Here is an 18,875-nt window from a genome sequence, read left to right as displayed (position 1 = left end):
TCTACACCGAGACTGGCAGCTTTTATGGAGAAAATGACAAATCTGTAGTACGTATTGTCTGCTACATTCGTTGTAATGTGGCTGAAGTGGAATCAGAATCCAATAGCTCGCCACATATTTTTATTCTTATCCTTTTTCAGCATGGAGTCAACTCTCTGTTGCTTCGATTCTCTGCTAGAGAAGGCATACGTATCTAAATCATGGATTGCCTCTCCTGGTGGTGGGCGCTCTTCCCCGCACGCGGCCGCACGGGAAAGCCGCGCTTGGGCCGGTGCGAACCGGCCTAGTTCGCACCGGTACACAGCACAAAATAGCCGAATCATACCGATAGGGGCTGGTACCGGTACAATATGTGCTGAACCGGCCGGTTCGGGCTGGTTTAACAGACCTTGCCTGTAATATTGTTCCACATTGCCAAATACTAGTGAATTTTGTGGCTGTTTAATAACAGTCATTTTTTGTGTTGATATTTTTATAGTAAGTAATTCATGTTTGTTTGAGTGTCAGTAACACTTTAGTCATATGCATTTTTCAGTTGTATCTAAACCAAAGTTCGCCGTACTGGTACTGAACCCCGTATTGGTACCACACTATCATAGTATCGGTACGGTATATGGTACGCGGTATGTCTGGGTATCGAGTGTCGGTACGCCACCAGCACTGGTACCAGTACGCCCGGTACCATATCTTCTTGTTGCCCATTATGATGGATCTCTAATTGTTTGAAAATAACATTATTTAATTGACTAAATAATGTTTTTGGTTTGAGTGCACATATTATTACATTTGCAATTTTTTCTTGGTCTTTCTAATGCTGATGTTATTTGCTTTTATGCACTTTAGTAGTTATCTTTGCATGCTTGAAAATATTCAGTTTATTTCAGCTTACCGGATTTCAATTCTAAAATTTTGCATGTAGGTTCCCTGGAAAAGCCTTGGCAAAGAACCCGTGGTGGTTCTTATTGACCGTGTCTTCGTTCTTGCTCACCCTGCTCCTGATCGACAAAGTCTCAAGGCAGGACTTCCGAAGTCTTTTATCCGATATAAGATGAAATATATTTTTTTTTTATCTATTATGTAATAGCCATATATTACAATATAGGAACTTAAGTTATTATCTTTTTCTAGGAGGAAGACAGAGAAAAACTCTTTCAAGCCAAACTCCAACAAATCGAGGTATGTAGTATTCTTTTATCAACAAGGCTTAAACTTTAAAGTACTGGTAGTAATACCAGTATCAGCGTTTTGCTGGTTCAGTATGGATGGATCAGATGGTGGGGTAGTATACTGACATCTCAGTGGAGACCGATATGCATTGGTTCTTCAAATCCTTGCTTATGGATATCTTATTTGTTCATCTTTTTGTTTCCTAATACAGTCAATTTTGTATCATCAAAAAAAGTCTTCCTGTATTTATCCTTGTTTTTTATAAAACTATGTTTTTCCTATTTGGTAATGTGTCTATAACTTTTTCCAAGAATTTATGTTAATTTAGTAGTTCCTTAGGTATTATGGGTGTATGTTTCCAAGTTCAATGGGTTTTCTTTTATTTGTCTTCCTCCTGATTCTTTTTCTATACATAATGACCATTTGACATATTTGCTATATTTAAAGGATTTGTATTGAATAGCATTTTTTTTGTTATTTAATTTTAAGATATGAACTTGTAGTCATGATATAGTAATTTATCAAGGAAGAGAGATATGGGTTCTTTGGATATTGCTATGATCAACAATTATTGTGTTTGGAGGGTGGCTTCACGATTTTTATAATAAAATAAGGAATGGTCAAATTTCTAAGGAGGGATGGAGTCAATTTTGAATTTCCGTAATAATGTCAACCAAATAGTATCTGATTATAGATTTTTTTTTTCTTTTCTTTTGTGACTGTCTGATCATGTATTTAGCAATCATAGAGAGCAAGGTATGTCATACTGGCCCGAACTGGATGCTACGGGGCATGCTGTTTCGTACCGATATCCGGTATAGATGGCGTATCGACACTCAGTATGCCAAAAAAATCTTTCCGTACCATACCGACACTGTGTTAGTGGCACCAGTACGGGTATGGTACTGAGATGACGAACCTTGATAGAGTGCACTCTCTTTTATATCTCTCCAATGTTTCAAGTATCAATAACTGGGCCTTGTACTGTTACCTTATCGTATGGTACAGTGTACCCTCATATTGACACATGGTGCATTGTTGGAGTTGGGATAACATTTTGTACGATGTGTCGGTATGGGGTGTACCCCAAGTCCCCTTATCCATAATGGTGGCTTCTGGACTGGTATGGTTCAACCTATACCACTCACAATGTTTTGGTACTTGAAGAGCTCGATGTTTTTTTGTATTCGTATTTTTACTTTTGTCCATTGATATATGGAGATTTTAATGCTTGAACACTTCTTTAGTCACGTGTAGTGGTTATGCTTGTGAAATTTTCTTCTTGGGCTAATACTGATAATTTTATATGATGACTATTATTATTACAAATAGAACCTTACAAAGTGCTTGGGTTGATCATTTGGTTTGTTTTTGTTAGTGAAGCAAAGCTTATGAGCCACTTCCTTGGTTATTGTAATTTAGTTTGTAGCTACTTTCTAAGATATTTGATGGCTTTTTTTTTGTTTTTGCTCAATGTTAGATATGTTTAATTATTGGAAGGATCAGTATTTGGCTTATTAGTTCTAGAAAACTTCTACTTAGGATAGCGTGTCTGCTTTGAAACTACACTGTGCCTGCTTTGCAAATGTTTCGTTATTGTTTTTTTTTTCTTTTTTTGAGAGACTCACTTCCCTGAGCCTGCACCCAAAACCTCTCCCTCACCTGCTCCGGCTTATGGTAACTAAGTTCAAACTATCCTCCTCATGATAGGAGAAATGTCAGCATTTGGTACATTTTCCAAGTAAACTGAAGCAATAGCTCAAATGTTCCCGAACAGACCTGGTGAAAGTGGGGAAAGAAAGTGAAACCATTATAAATATGCTTTCCGAATATCCTCCCTATGGTACGAATTGTCAACAATACATTGTCCAAGTGACACTGAAATAAGAGCTGGAATCTTCCTTAATAACACTACTAAAGGGAAGGGAAAAAGAGTGAACTTACACATCCGTAGGTCAAGGTAAATGCTCGATATGATTGATCAGTTTGTAGATATCTTGCAAGAAAATAATGTAGTCTTGAAAATTCTTAGCTGGACTCCATCTTTGAGAGGATCATCCTTGTTCCTAAAACATGAGGTTTTGGGTACCTTGATTTCTTACTATTAGGTCAAACTCGAATATCATATAGGCAGTTTTATTTTTCTCCACTAATTGGTATTTGTCGAGATATATGTAACATAGCATGTATATTGTTATATGATAGTATTTTATGTGTTCTGTTGTTGCTCTAAATAATAGATTATTGCATTATTTCCATAAACTCTTGCTCATGAGTTTGGTAATATTAGAGCAAAAGCCTATCATTCCTGACATGTTCAGTCATTACGGAATCTCATCTTGTGCAGTATAGCCATTTATTGGTGATTGATTTTGTTGGATTCGTCCTCTGGTCCCTCCTTTTGTTTCTTGTACCTCCATGCAATATCATCTTACGGTATTGTAATCTAGCGAGCGACCTCTCACCTTTCACTGACTTTTAATTTTGATAGTGCACCATCTGGACCAAACTGCTTATATGCCATTATTTTTTGAAATTCAAGTTTTCTTTTTACTGACTAGAAAGATCTCTGACCATTTACTGAATTTTGGCAAATGAAAGATGAATCTTGCTAGATATAAGATCACTTTTTACCACTATGTAAGTGCCTTCAACATTATCATTATGTATTCCTTCTTGAATGCATCAAAGTCCTCAAATTAAGTGGTTTAACCATTTATGCACCCTCCCTCTTATTTCTCGAGTTTTAATTGTATCTCTTGGTAATGTTTAAGTGGTATGATGCCTAGAAGGGTCACTAGATAGCTTGCTAGCTTCATTTTACAGGTCAAGGTTATTGTCATTGTGAAGTGTTTATGTTTCAATAATTTTGTGCAATTATGGGTCCATGCCTTCAATATTGTTAGTACTTAGTACTATCAAACAAGGTTCGTTGTTTCGGTACCGGTCATTGTATGGGTCAAAAATCAAAGCATTATGGTACAAATTTGTACCATATTGACACTTGGTACGTAAACGCGTACTGGTTTTGTAGAAGAAGAAAAAGAAAAGATAGAAAGGCAGAAGAAAAATTAAGGAAATGAAGCAGGAGAAGAAAAGAGAGAGGAAAGAAGAAGAAAAGAATAGAAAGAAAGAAAGGCCGAAGAATAAGGAAAGAAATAATAGCTATTGTTGCCCAAGATGACAACCCAAGAGAAGGAGGGTTGAATTGGGTTTTTTAAAACTTTTTACAAACTTAAATAATGATTAAGTAAAACTGATTTAAACATAACTATGCACAGTGAAATGAATGATAAATAAGTGCAGAAAATAAGAACAAGCACAAACAAACTAAACATCAAGATTTTATAGTGGTTCGGAGCCAAACTCAGCTCATACATCCACTCCCTAGGGCTTCTACCTTAGGAATTTTACTATAATCTATAAACAAGATTATAGCTCAATTGTTTTTCAGGCTCGACCAAATCTAGTTGATTTTTCTAGCAATCAACCAAAACCAAGCTGTTTTGTTGGTACAGCTAAACCAACCCCGAGTTTTAATCTTTAGGAACCTTGCTGATTTTCAAGCTCAGCAAAACTTAGTCAATTTTTCAGGTCAATCGACCGCAACCTAGCTATTTTATGGGCACAATTAAACTTACAAGGTTGCTGATTTTTTATGGTGTCAGCCACACTAAAAACCTCACATGAGATTATTTAATTTCGTACACAAAAAGAATGATAGGAAATATATACAAAGTAACCTCTACAAAGGTTGGATTAATGCTGTTGAAGCTCAAGTTTGAGTGCTCTGAAAGTTGGGATCTTGGTGTACATAATTCAGCTCTTTCTCTTTTCCTTTCGTGCTTGCTCTTGATCTTGTGGAGAAACCTAGTGATTGGAAGTTGAAGCTCTCTTTGAATATTTGTAAGCTCTCTCTGAAGTGGGTGGAGGCTTTGAATGGTCACTTCTCATATAGATCCTCAAGTTGAAGCTCAAGAACTGGTGATAGACTTGTATTCCTTTTTCTTTACCTCATCTACTCACTTTCTTTGATCCCTTTTCTTCTTGTCTTTCTTGGGTGTTCCCATGCATTTATATCTTCAAGAACTAGTTAGAAAACATTTCTAGCCGTTGGGAGTGAATATGGTTGTTCTAGTTTAGCAGAAAAACTAGCCGTTACTGTTGTCGGGTGCAGATAGGTCGACTCAATTTTTTAGGGGTCGACTTATGATCTTTAAGGTCGCCTCGAGATTGCCACATGATCCACTAGGGTCGGCTCATAAAAGGGTTGTTTTTAATTGCTTTCTATTTTCTATCTGTGGTCGTTTAGGGGTCGACTCGTGATCTTCAAGGGTCGACTCATCCACTACAGAAACTTCCAAAACTTTTCAAAAAACTTTTCCTTGCTTCTCTAACGTCTCAAACTCATTGAGCTCCCTATACAACAAATTAACTACTCCAAAAACACAAAATCATTGATTATCATTCTCAAATATTTTGTCCTCATCAAAATCAATTCATTGGGTCAACATCTATACAGACCTCCCAACTGTGAAATGAACACAATTCAACTGCAATGTAATTAGCTAATAGAAGAAGAGGATGCAGGATAATAAGCATAAATGGCTAGAGTAATTTGATGACCAAGATAGTCCACTTCCATAGGTGATAGCCAATGGAATCTAGAGATTATTTTATGACACATTCCAGCATCCAGAGTGGCTTCTAATTCAGAGAGACATGTTGATACCTACACAGTCATTGAAAGTTATTCTAGGCAACTTATTCTATAAAGTATACAGGTAGTCATAATGGGGGGCGTATGTTAACTAGTTAATTAACTTAATTCTATTACTGTGCCTAGTAACGATTGAATCCTTGCACTCTTGAAATATAAGGGCAAATCATATGCAAGTTAAATGGATTTGATTATTTAGTCATTTAATTGAAAAATGTACTCGAATATGGTTGCGGTCTTGCTCTGTGGCATTTAATGCCCCCACGCGGGCTGGTAACCCGTGTGGGCACGGTGCCCCGCGTGGGGAACCGCGCTCGGGCGCGATTCCCTGCTGGAGAATCGCGCGCGGGCGCGGTTTCTGCGCGGTGAATCGCGCGCGAGTGTGGTTTCTGCGCGGTGAATCGCGCGCAGGCGCGCGTTCTCCGCTCGCGCGTCTGCGCACGTTCTCCGCTCGCGCGTCTGCGCGCGTTTCCCCAAAAAAATGCGAATCGCGCCCGAGCGTGGTTCTGCGCGGTGAATCGCGCGCGGGTGCGGTTTCTGCGCGGTGAATCGCGCGCAGACGCGCGAACGGACGCGTCAAATGTCACAGAGTGGCATTTAATGCCCCCATGCGGGCTGCCAGCCTGCGTGGGCACGGTGCCCCGTGCAGGGAACTGCGCTAACGCGCACGGGCACGCGTTCTTCGCTCGCGTCTCCACGCGCGTTTCCCCTAAAAAATTTTGCCGCGTCGCGGATGCGTTAAATGCAAAGCCAGGCTTGTACCAGCGCGAACTGGCCCGGTTCGCACCGGTCCAAGCATGAAACCAATCGATTCCGATCCAGTTTGGGTCGGAACCGTTTTTATATGCTGTACCGTACCGATGCCCGTCGGCACCGGTTCGGTACAGGCTGAACCGACCGGTTCCGGTCGGTTCAGCATACCTTGGCTACCGGTATGGTTCGATTGTGAAAACCGGTATCGAACCAAAACCGGTCCGACCAGCACTGGTAGAAGCGGGGAAGAAGAGGAAGAAAGAAGAGAAAAAGAAGCGGGGAAGAAGAGGAAGAAAGAAGAGAAGAAGTGGGGAAGAAGAGAAGGCAAGTACCAGAAAAAGGAGGACCTTTCTTCCTTGCTCGCGGGCGGGACCTCTCTTCCTTCCTTGCTCGTGGGAGAACGGGGGGGAACCGGAAAAGAGAGGAGAAGAGAGGAGAGAGGGGAAGGAGGGTTTGGAAAGAAGAAGAAGGGGAGGAAAAAAATAAAGGAAAAAAAAAAACCCGCACACGGGGCACGAGTGGAGAACCGCGAGCCCGCTCGCGCCCACTCGCAGGAAACCGTGCTAGCACGCGGTTCCCCGCGCTGCCTTGATTCCCCGCACTGCCTTGATTCCTCGCACGGGCTCACCGTGCGGGGTAGCGAGCCTGCGCGGGCTGCCCTGCATGGGCTTTAAATGCCGTAGGCGCGCGCGCGCGCGTCCGCGCATCGGATGCGTGTTTTTTTTCCTATCTCGACCGGTTCGGTACGGGTTCCGACCGGTACCGAACCGGTACCATGCCATAACCGATCTTCACCGGTACATCGGTACTATTGGTACCGCAGACCTTGGTTGCGGTAATGATGAAAAACTGTTATCCTATATGTATCACATGAATAATTATAAATCATGCACTAAATGTTATAGTACTTCATTTTGAGCAACAATAGTAGCCTTTTGCTTGGTAAATATAGAACACTTGGATTAATGCAGCACAAGGATGGGAGAAGAAAAAGAAAGGAAGGGAGAAAGGAAAGAAGGAAGAAGAAACAGAAAGAAAGAAAGGAGAACAAAAAGAAAGTAAGGAAAGAAGGAAAGATGAAAAAAGGGAAGGAAAAAAGGGTAAGGGGCCCGAATGACCCCGAACCACTCCGAACGAGTGGAATTGGGAGGTTAGTTCGAGCCGGTCCAAGCCAGGAAAGAAGGAAATATGAAAAAAGGGAAAGAAAAAAGGGTAAGGGGCCCTAATGACCCCGAACCACTCCGAACGAGTGGAATTGGGAGGTTAGTTCGAGCCGGTCCAGGCCCTTTACTGATTGGAACACTCGAATTGACCTGATACTTCATTTCAGTTCGGTCCACCTTGGAGGCCTGAACTGAATGGTTCAGGTTGGTTTGGTATCTTTGCTACCAAATATGCTCCTCTTGATATCTACTAAATAAGAAATTCCTACACTCAAAAATCAAAAGTTTACAAATTGTTAGAGCCATGGGTAGGTTCTTTTCTCTTTGAATTTTTCCTTTTTATTGCCTGAATAAAGGAACTAGTTTGATGGTTGCTTCTTGTGTCTTTCTAAAACACTGTTACATGTCTTAATTTTTTTTATCTATCTCCTATTCTTTGTGGTATTTTAAAATGTTAATACTTGTTATATTTGTCGTTTCATTAAATTTTTATGTTACTGTTATGACTCAAAAGAGGGTGGGTCTTGGTGCAATGGTAAGGCTGCTCTTGTGATTGGGGTATCATGGGAATGAAACATAGAAATAGCTTCTCTGCACATGGGTAAGACTGTATACATCCGACTGTTCCCAGACGTGGTAGTGGCGTAAGCTTCATGCACTGAGATGTCTCTTTTACTATTATGACTCAAAAGTTTGATTCTAGGACAACTTTGCAGTTATATATTTTATCATCTTGTAAAGTTATTCTGTTGTGGTTTGCTAAATGTACTAGTAGTGTACTAGTTCTCTATCTTGCATCACATAAATTTATCAATCAGTCCACCTCAGTATATAAGTGGGACTATGAACCACTCAGCCTATGGAATGTAATGTATTCTGTAGTAAACCTCTTTGACGCAGTGTTACTAGAGTTGTTTCCATTTTTATTTTGCTTTAATGGTTATATGTTGAGTCCTTGGTATTTATGTCTGTGTTGATACGATTTACATTGAATTACAAGTTATTGTCTCTAAGGCCACTCTTTCGAGTAATATTACATCGTTCACACTCTTAATGTTAATGAAGAGTTCATTAATTTCATCCATATTAACTTCACCTCCATTAACTGGGCTTTTTGAAATTGCATGTTTCTTCTGACACAGTATTTTTAATTGAAGGTTCTTAATAAATAGAATTCCTTATTTTCATTTTCTTCTTTAATGTTATTCATCATTAGATTTTTAACTAAAGAAATTTGAACAGTTTTGAGGTTCTTCGAGCCCTTAGATAATATGGCCTGAGACTAAGGTTTCAATACGCGCCATTAGGCTAGATTTTTTCTAGAAGGATTTAACTGCATATGCTTCAAATGCTTTTTAACTTGATTTATTGCTGCTATTTATGTGCACAGGAGGTAGAATTGGCAACCCTTGAAGCGACTACTAGGAGATCAAAAGAGGAAGCTGTATGTTATTTACAGTTTTTCCTTTCTAACTAGTGATATAGCTGAGTTTTTTGTCTTAACAAACTATTTTATACACATTATTGGGTTAGAATTTGTATGGTTGTCATGGTTACTGATATGAATACTGAAGGAAATATAATCTATTGTTTCGACATTTTTTGACTCGTCTTGCCAGCATATGTAATCTGCTAGATGTTAAAATTTATATTTATGTCCAGTCTTTAAGGTTTAGTTTCTTCTTAAGAATCATTATGATTTTTTTGTAAAGTCCGGGAGTTTCGAATTTTGATTTGTAAAATTAAATTTGTAAGTTGTTCTACAATTTGGTATTGACTTAAAAGACTGGAACCAGACTGAGATTTTCTGTAGCGTTAGTAGTTCTGGCACATCTGCCCCGAAAAATATTGTAGTTATATGAGGTGTGAATGATGTTTCTACTGTATTTGGGGACATTGCTTATTTTTTGAATGCCTTCTCTCCAAAGATACAGATTATATTAAATGCTTGAATGACTTGTCATGTATTATTGTATGTTGCATGATTGTGGGCTGAATACTATGCTGATTGTTTCACAGGCACCTGGTGGAAATTCATGGCTGGGCTCTCTCATTGCAACTATAATTGGCAATCTTAAAGTTACTCTCAGTAACATTCATATCAGATATGAAGACACCATCAGGTTTCGAACAACTGGTCTTCGATACATCCATATCATTCATAGTATTTTTTTCAATGCTGTAGTTGTGTCCTTAATATCATCTTCTTTAATGAGCCTATATATATTCTTTTGCAGTAATCCAGGACATCCATTTTGTTCCGGGATCACTCTATCAAAACTTGCTGCTGTTACCATGGATGAGCAGGGTAATGAAACATTTGATACCAGTGGAGCTCTAGACAAGCTGCGTAAGGTTAGAAATTTCTTTTTGCTTGCAACAGAAATCTATTATCTGGGGTTAATCATTAAGAGTTGACCCATTTATCTTATCAATTATGACAATTTTTATTTGTCAAAGATAGAAAGATATTGTTTCTTATGCTTTTGATTTTAAAATTATAACTGTTCAATTTTCAGTTAGCTGCATCTTAGTGATAACGAGAAACCTGCAAGGCAATGTAGTAGAACAAAAATTCAAAAGCAAGAGTGCTGTCAATAAGGGACAAAGAAGAAGCATAACATATGTTTGCAAGTGCTAATAGTCGTTTAGTGTGCTACATGCTGGCTGGCATGGACTATGATAGGCTAGTACTAAAACCATGGGTTTGTTTGATTAAAAGATCCTAGTGTTAAGAAACAGAATATTGATTACCAAACTGCTTAAGAAAGATCTCTTTCATTTGTAATTGTAGTTACTCTAGAAACTGGTCCGTGTGGCTGTACAAGTAGCCATATATGGTTTCTTGATTATCTCGTTTGTTGGTTATACTTGCAATTGAACTGCCCAGTGGCTGCTAATAGAGGCTTTTAGATGGCTTGCGTGTATGGCTTTTGAGATATGTAGGTTGGGTAGGACCTGTATTTGGTACCTGGACAGGGGATAGGGGACGCAGTTATCAAGTATCCCAACTGTCCTAAAGTCATCTGTCATGGTGATCTTAGAAAACTTGGATGCATGGAGGTGGCCCTATATATGTTAAATATTCCATATAAATAACTTTAAATATCTGGACTATGTTTTGAACATTTTGTAGTTGGACTTGTTTCTCTATAGTGGTAAAAAGGGCCATATGGTTAGAATGGGCCCTAAGCTACTTTAGGTCACCATCTGAGCACATACAGACTGGAGTAGGTCCCAACCATTGTCTACCAATTTAAACCGAATCGTTCGGTTTGGGTGTACCAAAATTGAACTTTTGTGGGATTGGATCGGTTCGACAATTTGATTTGGAAATTGGTATAAAGTAGTGCCCCGAAATCTATACCAAATGTACTTCAAACTTTTGAGGAGCCTAACATATCATTATCAGGTCTCAACTCTGAATAAATGAGCTACACAGCTCCATACGTAGTAGCCAATAATAGCAAACAGTATAATATTAGAAGCAATAATGAACTATATTTATTAAAAATTGAATGAAATGCTATCAAGTATATTCGCCAATATTGCTTTGTTTCAAAAAATATAAAAACACTAGAATGCTTTTGGAAACAATGAGTATGATCAAGATGCATCTTTTTCAACATCATTGGAAATTCTAATCATGGAAATGCTAACATACACTTTGGAATACTCAATTGCATTGGTAAATTTACTTGAAAACACTTCATGGCTTCATGCCAAGGTTTGATGTCTCGGTACCGGCCCCATACCGGTACCATCCTATTACAGTATCATTATGCAGTTCGATACGGTACAACTAAGTATATCGAGTGTGGGTATGGTATGGTGCAGCCATGATCTGCCAAATCGGGCCGAATCGCCCAGTTCAGACAGTGTCAAGCTCGAGCCGACTCGGTGCGAAATCGGGTTGGTTCATTTTTTTTCGGTTTTGGCTCTGAACAGGGCGGAACCGGTCCCGAATTGGCCGAAATCGGTACCGAATTGGCTGGAACCAGTCCCGAACCGATCAGAACCGAAAGGGTGCAAACATGCTAGAACCGGTGCGAACTGGCTGATTTGCACTGAGTCGACTCGATTCTGAACCGAGTCCCCCTTGTGACTTGTATGAGGCATTATTTGTTGTTGGGAAGACTCGAGGAGGCCTTTCTAACAACAATTAAAAGCGGTGGAGTGGTTTCCATCGCTCCCGCTTCCCAAGAATTCAAAAATCATAACGATTCAGTAGTTTAGTTGGAAGATCCAAGCCTATATAAGGTGTGCTTCCTATCTCGTTCTCTCCTTTTTTTTTTGGCTTGAAAAATAACTCGAAAATTGCATAATAAGAAAAGATCATGCCAAATTTTTTAATTTGGGCTTGATTTTATTATAAGTTGTAGATCTATGGACGATCTACACGATGACATAAAAATTTTTATTTTTTGGATTATATATAATTTTAAAAAACATATTTTTGGATTACAAAATAAATTTTTTAAAATTAAAAGGTGGAGTGCTTTCCATCGCTCCCGCTTCCCAAGAATTCAAAAATCATACCGATTCAGTAGTTTAGTTGGAAGATCCAAGCCTATATAAGGTGTGCTTCCTATCTCGTTCTCTCCTTTTTTTTTGGCTTGAAAAATAACTCGAAAATTGCATAATAAGAAAAGATCATGCCAAATTTTTTAATTTGGGCTTGATTTTATTATAAGTTGTAGATCTATGGACGATCTACATGATGACATAAAAATTTTTATTTTTTGGATTATATATAATTTTAAAAAATATATTTTTGGATTACAAAATAAAAAATAAAAACATATAAAATTAGAAACGTATTTAGCGGCATGCAAGCTACTGTCCATAAAAATTTGGTGTCCATTCATTCAAGTTTCGATGTGATCATGCATAAAGTGTCCTTGGCCTAAATTTGAAAAAAATTGAGAAATAAGTAAATTTTAATGCATGCCCAAGAGTCTATAAAAATATATATACCATTCATTTTTGGGTTTTACATAGATCTAAGTTAAAATTAATTTTTTAAAATAATAATATTTATTTTTTTTAAAATTTAAAATAATTAAAAATATATAAATAATATCAAAAATTATGAAAAATGAGTAGTACATATTACATAATTCTGAAATAATTTTTGAGATAGAAATCATAATTTTCTGAATTATAATATTTAAACATATTTTTAAGTTTAAAAATTATTACAAATGTATAAATAAATAAAAAATATGCAATATTACTATTTGGTATTAAAAAATTAGATGTATTTTTTGAGGTAAAAAAATATATTCATCATCATAATTTTTTTTATTTTTAAATAGTTGATAAACTTACTTGATAAACCTATAGGAATAGAGCCATTAAGAAAAAAGTTAGAGCATGACATTGGCTAGGATCATAAAAAAATGCTCTTTGGTCGAGACTATTGGAAGTGCAACTGGTGTATCACAGAGTTCAAGAGAGGAGGGGTAACTAGGTTGAAACAGCACGTAGTTGGTGGTTATCTGGACGTATCTATGTGTTAGAAATGCCCATAGAAGGTTCGACAGCTGATGAAGAAACACTCACTGATTTTAAAGTAGTGAAGAAGAGAATTTTCAAAGAGAAGGCAGAGGTGGACTGTCGAGCGGCAGAGCCACCTTTCTATTACTCCAGGAAGTCAGAGAAAGCATGTACTCTAGATGACGAGGTAAATCAAGGCTGCCATGCAGACGAGCTTGGATGATCAATGGCAGCAGGATGAGGTGGCTAGGCATCGGACTTGATTTAGGCCCTCGTACTACGAGACGGGCCCTCATATTATTAAGGGGGTCCTTCTGTACTCTGGATCTATCCTACTGCTCACAGCCATCAACAGAGGCGGTGGTCAAATTGCCTCTATGCTGGAGATTTTTGGTAGCAAAAAGAAGTCATCTAGATTCCATTAGGAGCATCTATCCATGATTTAGAACCACGTGTCTTTTTCGGCATAGATTCGAAGTAGCAAAGGGTTGACTTAATACTGAAGAAAGATAAGAAGAAAGATATGAAGAAGGATATGTGGCGAGCCATTGGATTCTGGTTCTACTTCAGCCACATTTTAATGAATGTTGCATAAAATATATACTATGGGTCTGCCATTTTCGCCATACAAGCTGTTAGCCCTAGTGTAGATCCTCGAAGCCCAAAAGATATCTACGTTGAGCTTCTTGATAGTAATAAAGAGCTAGAGATATGATTGCCTCCGACAAGAGCAAGTGGCCCTTATATGGACTGATAGTGATGTGTTATGGTTAGACCGATTTTATGAGGTGGAGCATCAACTTTTTGACATATTGTGATACGAAAATTTTCTTCACAAGTCTGTTGATGCTTCTGATTAGGTGCACGACACTGCATACATTGTCAAATTGATGGAGGAGGTGATTGATCGGGTAGAAGAGAAAAATGTCGTGGATGCCATTACTGATAATTGGCTACTATATAAGGCCGTTGAGGAGATTTTGATGGAGCGGTGGCCGCTTATTTATTGGACACTATGTGCTGCATATTGTATCGATCTTATGTTGGACATTACAACGATTCGTAAGGTGCATCAGATAGTGGAGACAACCCAAACCCTCACCAGGTATATTTATAACCATATGTGGGTCTTTTCATTGTTGAGGAGGTACAAAAGAAAAATCTTAAGATCAGAAGTCATACGGTTTTTTATTAACTATGTTGCACTTGATAATCTTCTTGAGAAGAAAGCAGCCCTACGTTAGATGTTTGCTAGTCTCGAGTGATAGAAAAGTAGATATGCAAGGGTCGACATTGAAGGGAGTAGTGTTGAGGACTTGGTGACGAGGCAGACATTTTGGCAGCGGGCCACTGCGATAGTGAAGGCTATTAGACCATTGTATTAAGTGCTTCGAGCCGTGGACAACGAGAAATACCTTCAAATGGGCTTCCTGTATTACATGATGGAGAGGGCAAATATCATGGAGGCAGATTCGATATGCCTAGGAGTTCATCGACATCATTTAGCGGCGGTGGGAATACCAGATGGGTAGGAACTTGCATTTAGCAGATAAGTAAGAATATTAAAAATTAGATTGCTCCTGTGCTTGTATAGTTTTATTAAGACAATAACGAACTCTATGTGCAGCATACTATTTGAATCCTCAGGAGGACTGCTCCATTTTTTTCATAAACCAAAATATTTAGGGAGAGTAGCAACAGCTTTGGAGTCTCGGCAAATGTCGTAAGTAAAAAAAGTATGAATCCAAATATATTACACATTAGGAGGACATTTACTTAGCATTAGATGATTACTAATATAGTACTATCTAATATGCAATTTTTTTTCAATATTTTTGCAACTGAATGGTAGATTTATTTTGGGTTGTCTGCAAAAAATCTTTAAGTGGCTGGCTATCCAGATCCTCTCCAAGATAGTCTCCTCGAGTGGCTGTGATCGCAACTGGTCTATCTTGGCCTTTATCTACAACAATTTGAGGTTGCGGCTACTATGCATTCAGGAGGAAGTGAAGCTCAAGTACACAGATTTGATTCATAGGGCTTTTGTTGATGATGAAGATGATCCTATACTCGGAGGAAGTGAAGCTCAAGTACACAGATTTGATTCATAGGGCTTTTGTTGATGATGAAGATGATCCTATACTCGAATGGCTTGTGGGCTAACAGCAGAAGACAGAGCTTGATGAGCGTGGATCGCCTCCACGACCGGCCAGTTTCATAGCCAGTGAGGCTAGAGTCGATGCAGGGCAATGGGTTGAGAGCAATATTTCATGCATCCTTCTAACTGATTAGTGACAGTCACAGAGAAGCCGATCATCACATGACTCTTTGTTCGAGACGTTCTCTCAGAGATATGATTGAGAGATGCTCAGACAAGACTGCTAAGCTACTCGGTCGACTCAGTCAAGAGGACGATATATATTCTCCAGCATAGCCAAGCAGAGAGGGACACGAAGGATAAGAAATCAACTGTCCAGCATACTAAAAAAAAATAAAAGGCACCTGTAGCCCCAATTGAGAGTGTTGAAGAGTCAGTTCACTCAGATTTAGAGACTAGGAGCAGTAGTTCTAGTGGTCATAGATTTGTTGGCTAGGGAGTGGATAGAAGATCAGTATTTATAAGACAGCAACAAGGTGGTCTTCGATTCACCGGTGAGTCTCAGTTTATACATGCCACACAGGATAGAAACCACGGTGCACGATCTGGTAGAGCCTGCGAGGACACGATTGCATATAGGAGATAGGCTTCTTGAGATCATTCAGAAGAACACGATGTAGCTGCAGATGACCTCGCACGTGGAGTAGGATCCATAGATGTATCAAATTCTGAGTCGTATATGTTAGATGTATGCCCTAGAAGCCAATTTGGCCGACACATTGTTGATTCTAGGGACATAATTTTGTACTTGACTGTTTATTATTGAATAAATAAAAAGGCATCTTTTCATTCATATTATTTATGTGTCTATGAATCGTCCAAGAAATTAATAAGATGATGATACATATTCTCAAGAGTTGAGAATTTGAGCCATGTATCATTGGTGATTAATTTCTAAATGCTCCTGATCAATGGATCATCACGAGGACGGTGATCGATCCGATCAGTGCACAGATCACTTTCCTTCTGGATGGACGAGACTTGAGTCCACAGTGTAGGGACACTGAAGTGATAGTGCAGGTGCTTGTTAGAGAACAAGGGTACTGAGCGTTACCAAGATAAGAAGTCACTTGGATGTCTATCCACTCGTCAGTGACTTGCTTGATGTTGCAGTAGTGTGACTGGTCCTTTGACCTGCGGTGCTTCGGCTACTCACAGTGAGGTTATTGTAGTTTGACTGCACACATACATGGTCTCTAGCCATATGGGTCCATGCAGTGTAGATTGGCTGCAGTAAGTTCACTGTAGGAGTAGGGTATGCACCTATAAGGAATCTATCGACCTTGATAGAAGAGGAGTGATCCTATGTGATTTGTTAGACTGAGTTCTAAGACCTTGGCCAGGGCAGTAATATAAAGTGGAAAAAGAGTTTTCCACTATCGAACTCAAGTCGAATAAATCTTGACATATGACAGACGATGGGGTTTGACGAGTTGTCCATGACCTCCGTCCTGTAGGGATCCACGATAGTAGGACTGTATCACACGTTAACTGCACCTAGAGGTTCATCATTCCATTCTGCTGGGTAGCCACTACATGCTGCTAGGTGTCACTGGTGGATGGTGGGACTCATAGGGATTATCTTGATGATCGATAAACCCTAATGAGTTGAGTTGGAATCGTTCCAACCCATTGAAAGGAGTTTTCAATGATATAGTGATAGAGATCACAATATATCTCACTACCAGTCAGAATAGAACCTATGGGGTCACACACACTAGAAGTATTGACCGATCCGATGGTTGAAATCGTGATTAGGAATCACAAGTAATCAATTTGATTGATAAGAAGTTGAAGAAGGAAAGGGAATTAATTAATTGGACTTGAAACAAGAGTCCTACTTCGAGTAGGATACCTAGAGTCCTAATTGGATTAGGACTGGGAATCCTAGTTGGAGTAGGACTGGGATTCCTACTTGGAATAGGATTCCTCAATCCTAATGAGATTAGGAGTTTTGAATCAAAATTGGATTCCTACATGGAGTAGGATTCCTAGAGTCCTAATCGGATTGGGACTTTGGATTCAAATTAGAGTCCTAATTGGATTAGGACTAGAATTAAACAAATCCTAATTGGATTAGGATTCCTTAAGTCCTAATTAATTATTAATCTAATGAATCAACATGACTCCTAATTGGATTAGGATTGAAGAGTTCAATTGAGTCATGGTTCATTCAAGTCCTAATTGGATTAGGACTAGCATAGATTGAACCCAATTTGACTAATCCTAATTGGATTGGGATTAAACCATAAGAGAGGCACCTAATCCTCTTTGGAGGAGGATTAGGGCATCACAAGAAGGAGGGATCACGCCCCTCCTCCTCTCCTTGTGTGCGGCATGAAGAGAGGGGCCGGCGCCCCCCTTCTCTCTTTGGAAAACCATCTAGGGCTCCTACTTTGGAGGAGCCCTTGATGGCTATAAAAGGCACCATGAGGCCGGCGCCCTAGGGTATTGGAATCCTCTTCCTCTTGTGCCGTGGCCACCCTCTCCCTCCCTTGGTTCAGCCGCCAGCAAGAAGAAGGGAAAAAGAAGCCATGGCGCCCTCCTCTTCCTCCTTTCCTCCTTCCAACGCAGGGAAAAGAAAGTAGGCTGCAGGGGCCTTGCTTCTTCCTCTTCTTCTTCCTTCTTCTTCTTCCTCTCAAGTATATTCATGAGTTGAAAGAAAGAGAGGAGATCAGCCATCAAAAGTTATCTCTGCAAGGGAGCTAGCACCCCGGTGAGATAGAAAGCTTGGATCGGATCCTGCTTCGTGTGGATACCCGTAGAGGCCGGACGTTTGAACGGCTTCAAGCGAATCCTCTTCCAAAAACCACGAATTCAGATTTGCGGTGATCATCTACCCGCGCAAGGTGAAGATTTGATCTTCCTAATAGTTTTAAAAGTTTTAATTCTTACCTAATTACGAAAGGTCTCGAAACAACGTTCATGCGATGAACGTCGAACCCGTGCATGCCGATTCCGCTGCCATCTGAAAAATTTTTGAAATATCAGCGGCATGGGCGGGTTCCCAACAGTGGTATCAGAGCCTAGGCTTCGTAGATTAAGGTAAGAATTAAATATCTAAAGGCATATTAGATCTGAAAATTGAATGATCATGCATGCTGAAAAATTCTGCATGCAGATTTTTCAGGGGTGCTGATTTTTTGCATGCTGATTTTTATGTGATAAAAAGATGATTCTAATTGCATTGTTAATGGGATTACAAAGTTTAGAATCATGATTAGCATGATCAGCGACCTATGTCATGATACAATCAGTTAGTTTTCAGATCTGAAAATTATAATTGTTGCATACGGTGATGATCATAGGATTCAACCTCTTTTGGTATCAAATGTAATGACCTGCGATGTGATCTACGATGTCATGTAATTTTTCAGATGCTTGCATGCATCTTATTTGATGTTTTGAGAGGCCT

General features: G+C 39.2%; 1 protein-coding gene across 5 annotated transcripts in view; it reads left to right on the top strand.

The window, feature by feature from the left end:
- Positions 1–18,875, top strand: part of LOC103722332 (calcium-dependent lipid-binding family protein) — a 151,061-nt gene that overhangs the window by 13,702 nt on the left and 118,484 nt on the right. For 3 of the 5 annotated variants that reach the window (XM_088709929.2, XM_088709930.2, XM_088709927.2), the window contains 5 exons: positions 920–1,015; positions 1,129–1,176; positions 9,194–9,247; positions 9,823–9,926; positions 10,041–10,158. In XM_088709929.2, coding sequence (XP_088566055.2) covers positions 10,099–10,158 — 60 coding nt within the window. In that variant the 5' untranslated portion in view covers positions 920–1,015; positions 1,129–1,176; positions 9,194–9,247; positions 9,823–9,926; positions 10,041–10,098. Of the gene's footprint in view, positions 1–919; positions 1,016–1,128; positions 1,177–9,193; positions 9,248–9,822; positions 10,159–18,875 lie in introns of all 5 variants that reach the window. The other 2 variants (XM_088709926.2, XM_088709928.2) reach the window with 2 other exon arrangements.

The sequence above is a fragment of the Phoenix dactylifera genome, chromosome 13 (genome assembly GCF_051530095.1).
Source record: "Phoenix dactylifera cultivar Ajwa chromosome 13, Ajwa_hap1_PhDact_Kaust_v1.1, whole genome shotgun sequence".
In the NCBI taxonomy this organism is placed as follows: domain Eukaryota; kingdom Viridiplantae; phylum Streptophyta; class Magnoliopsida; order Arecales; family Arecaceae; genus Phoenix; species Phoenix dactylifera.
This window is presented reverse-complemented; position numbering and strand designations above follow the sequence as displayed.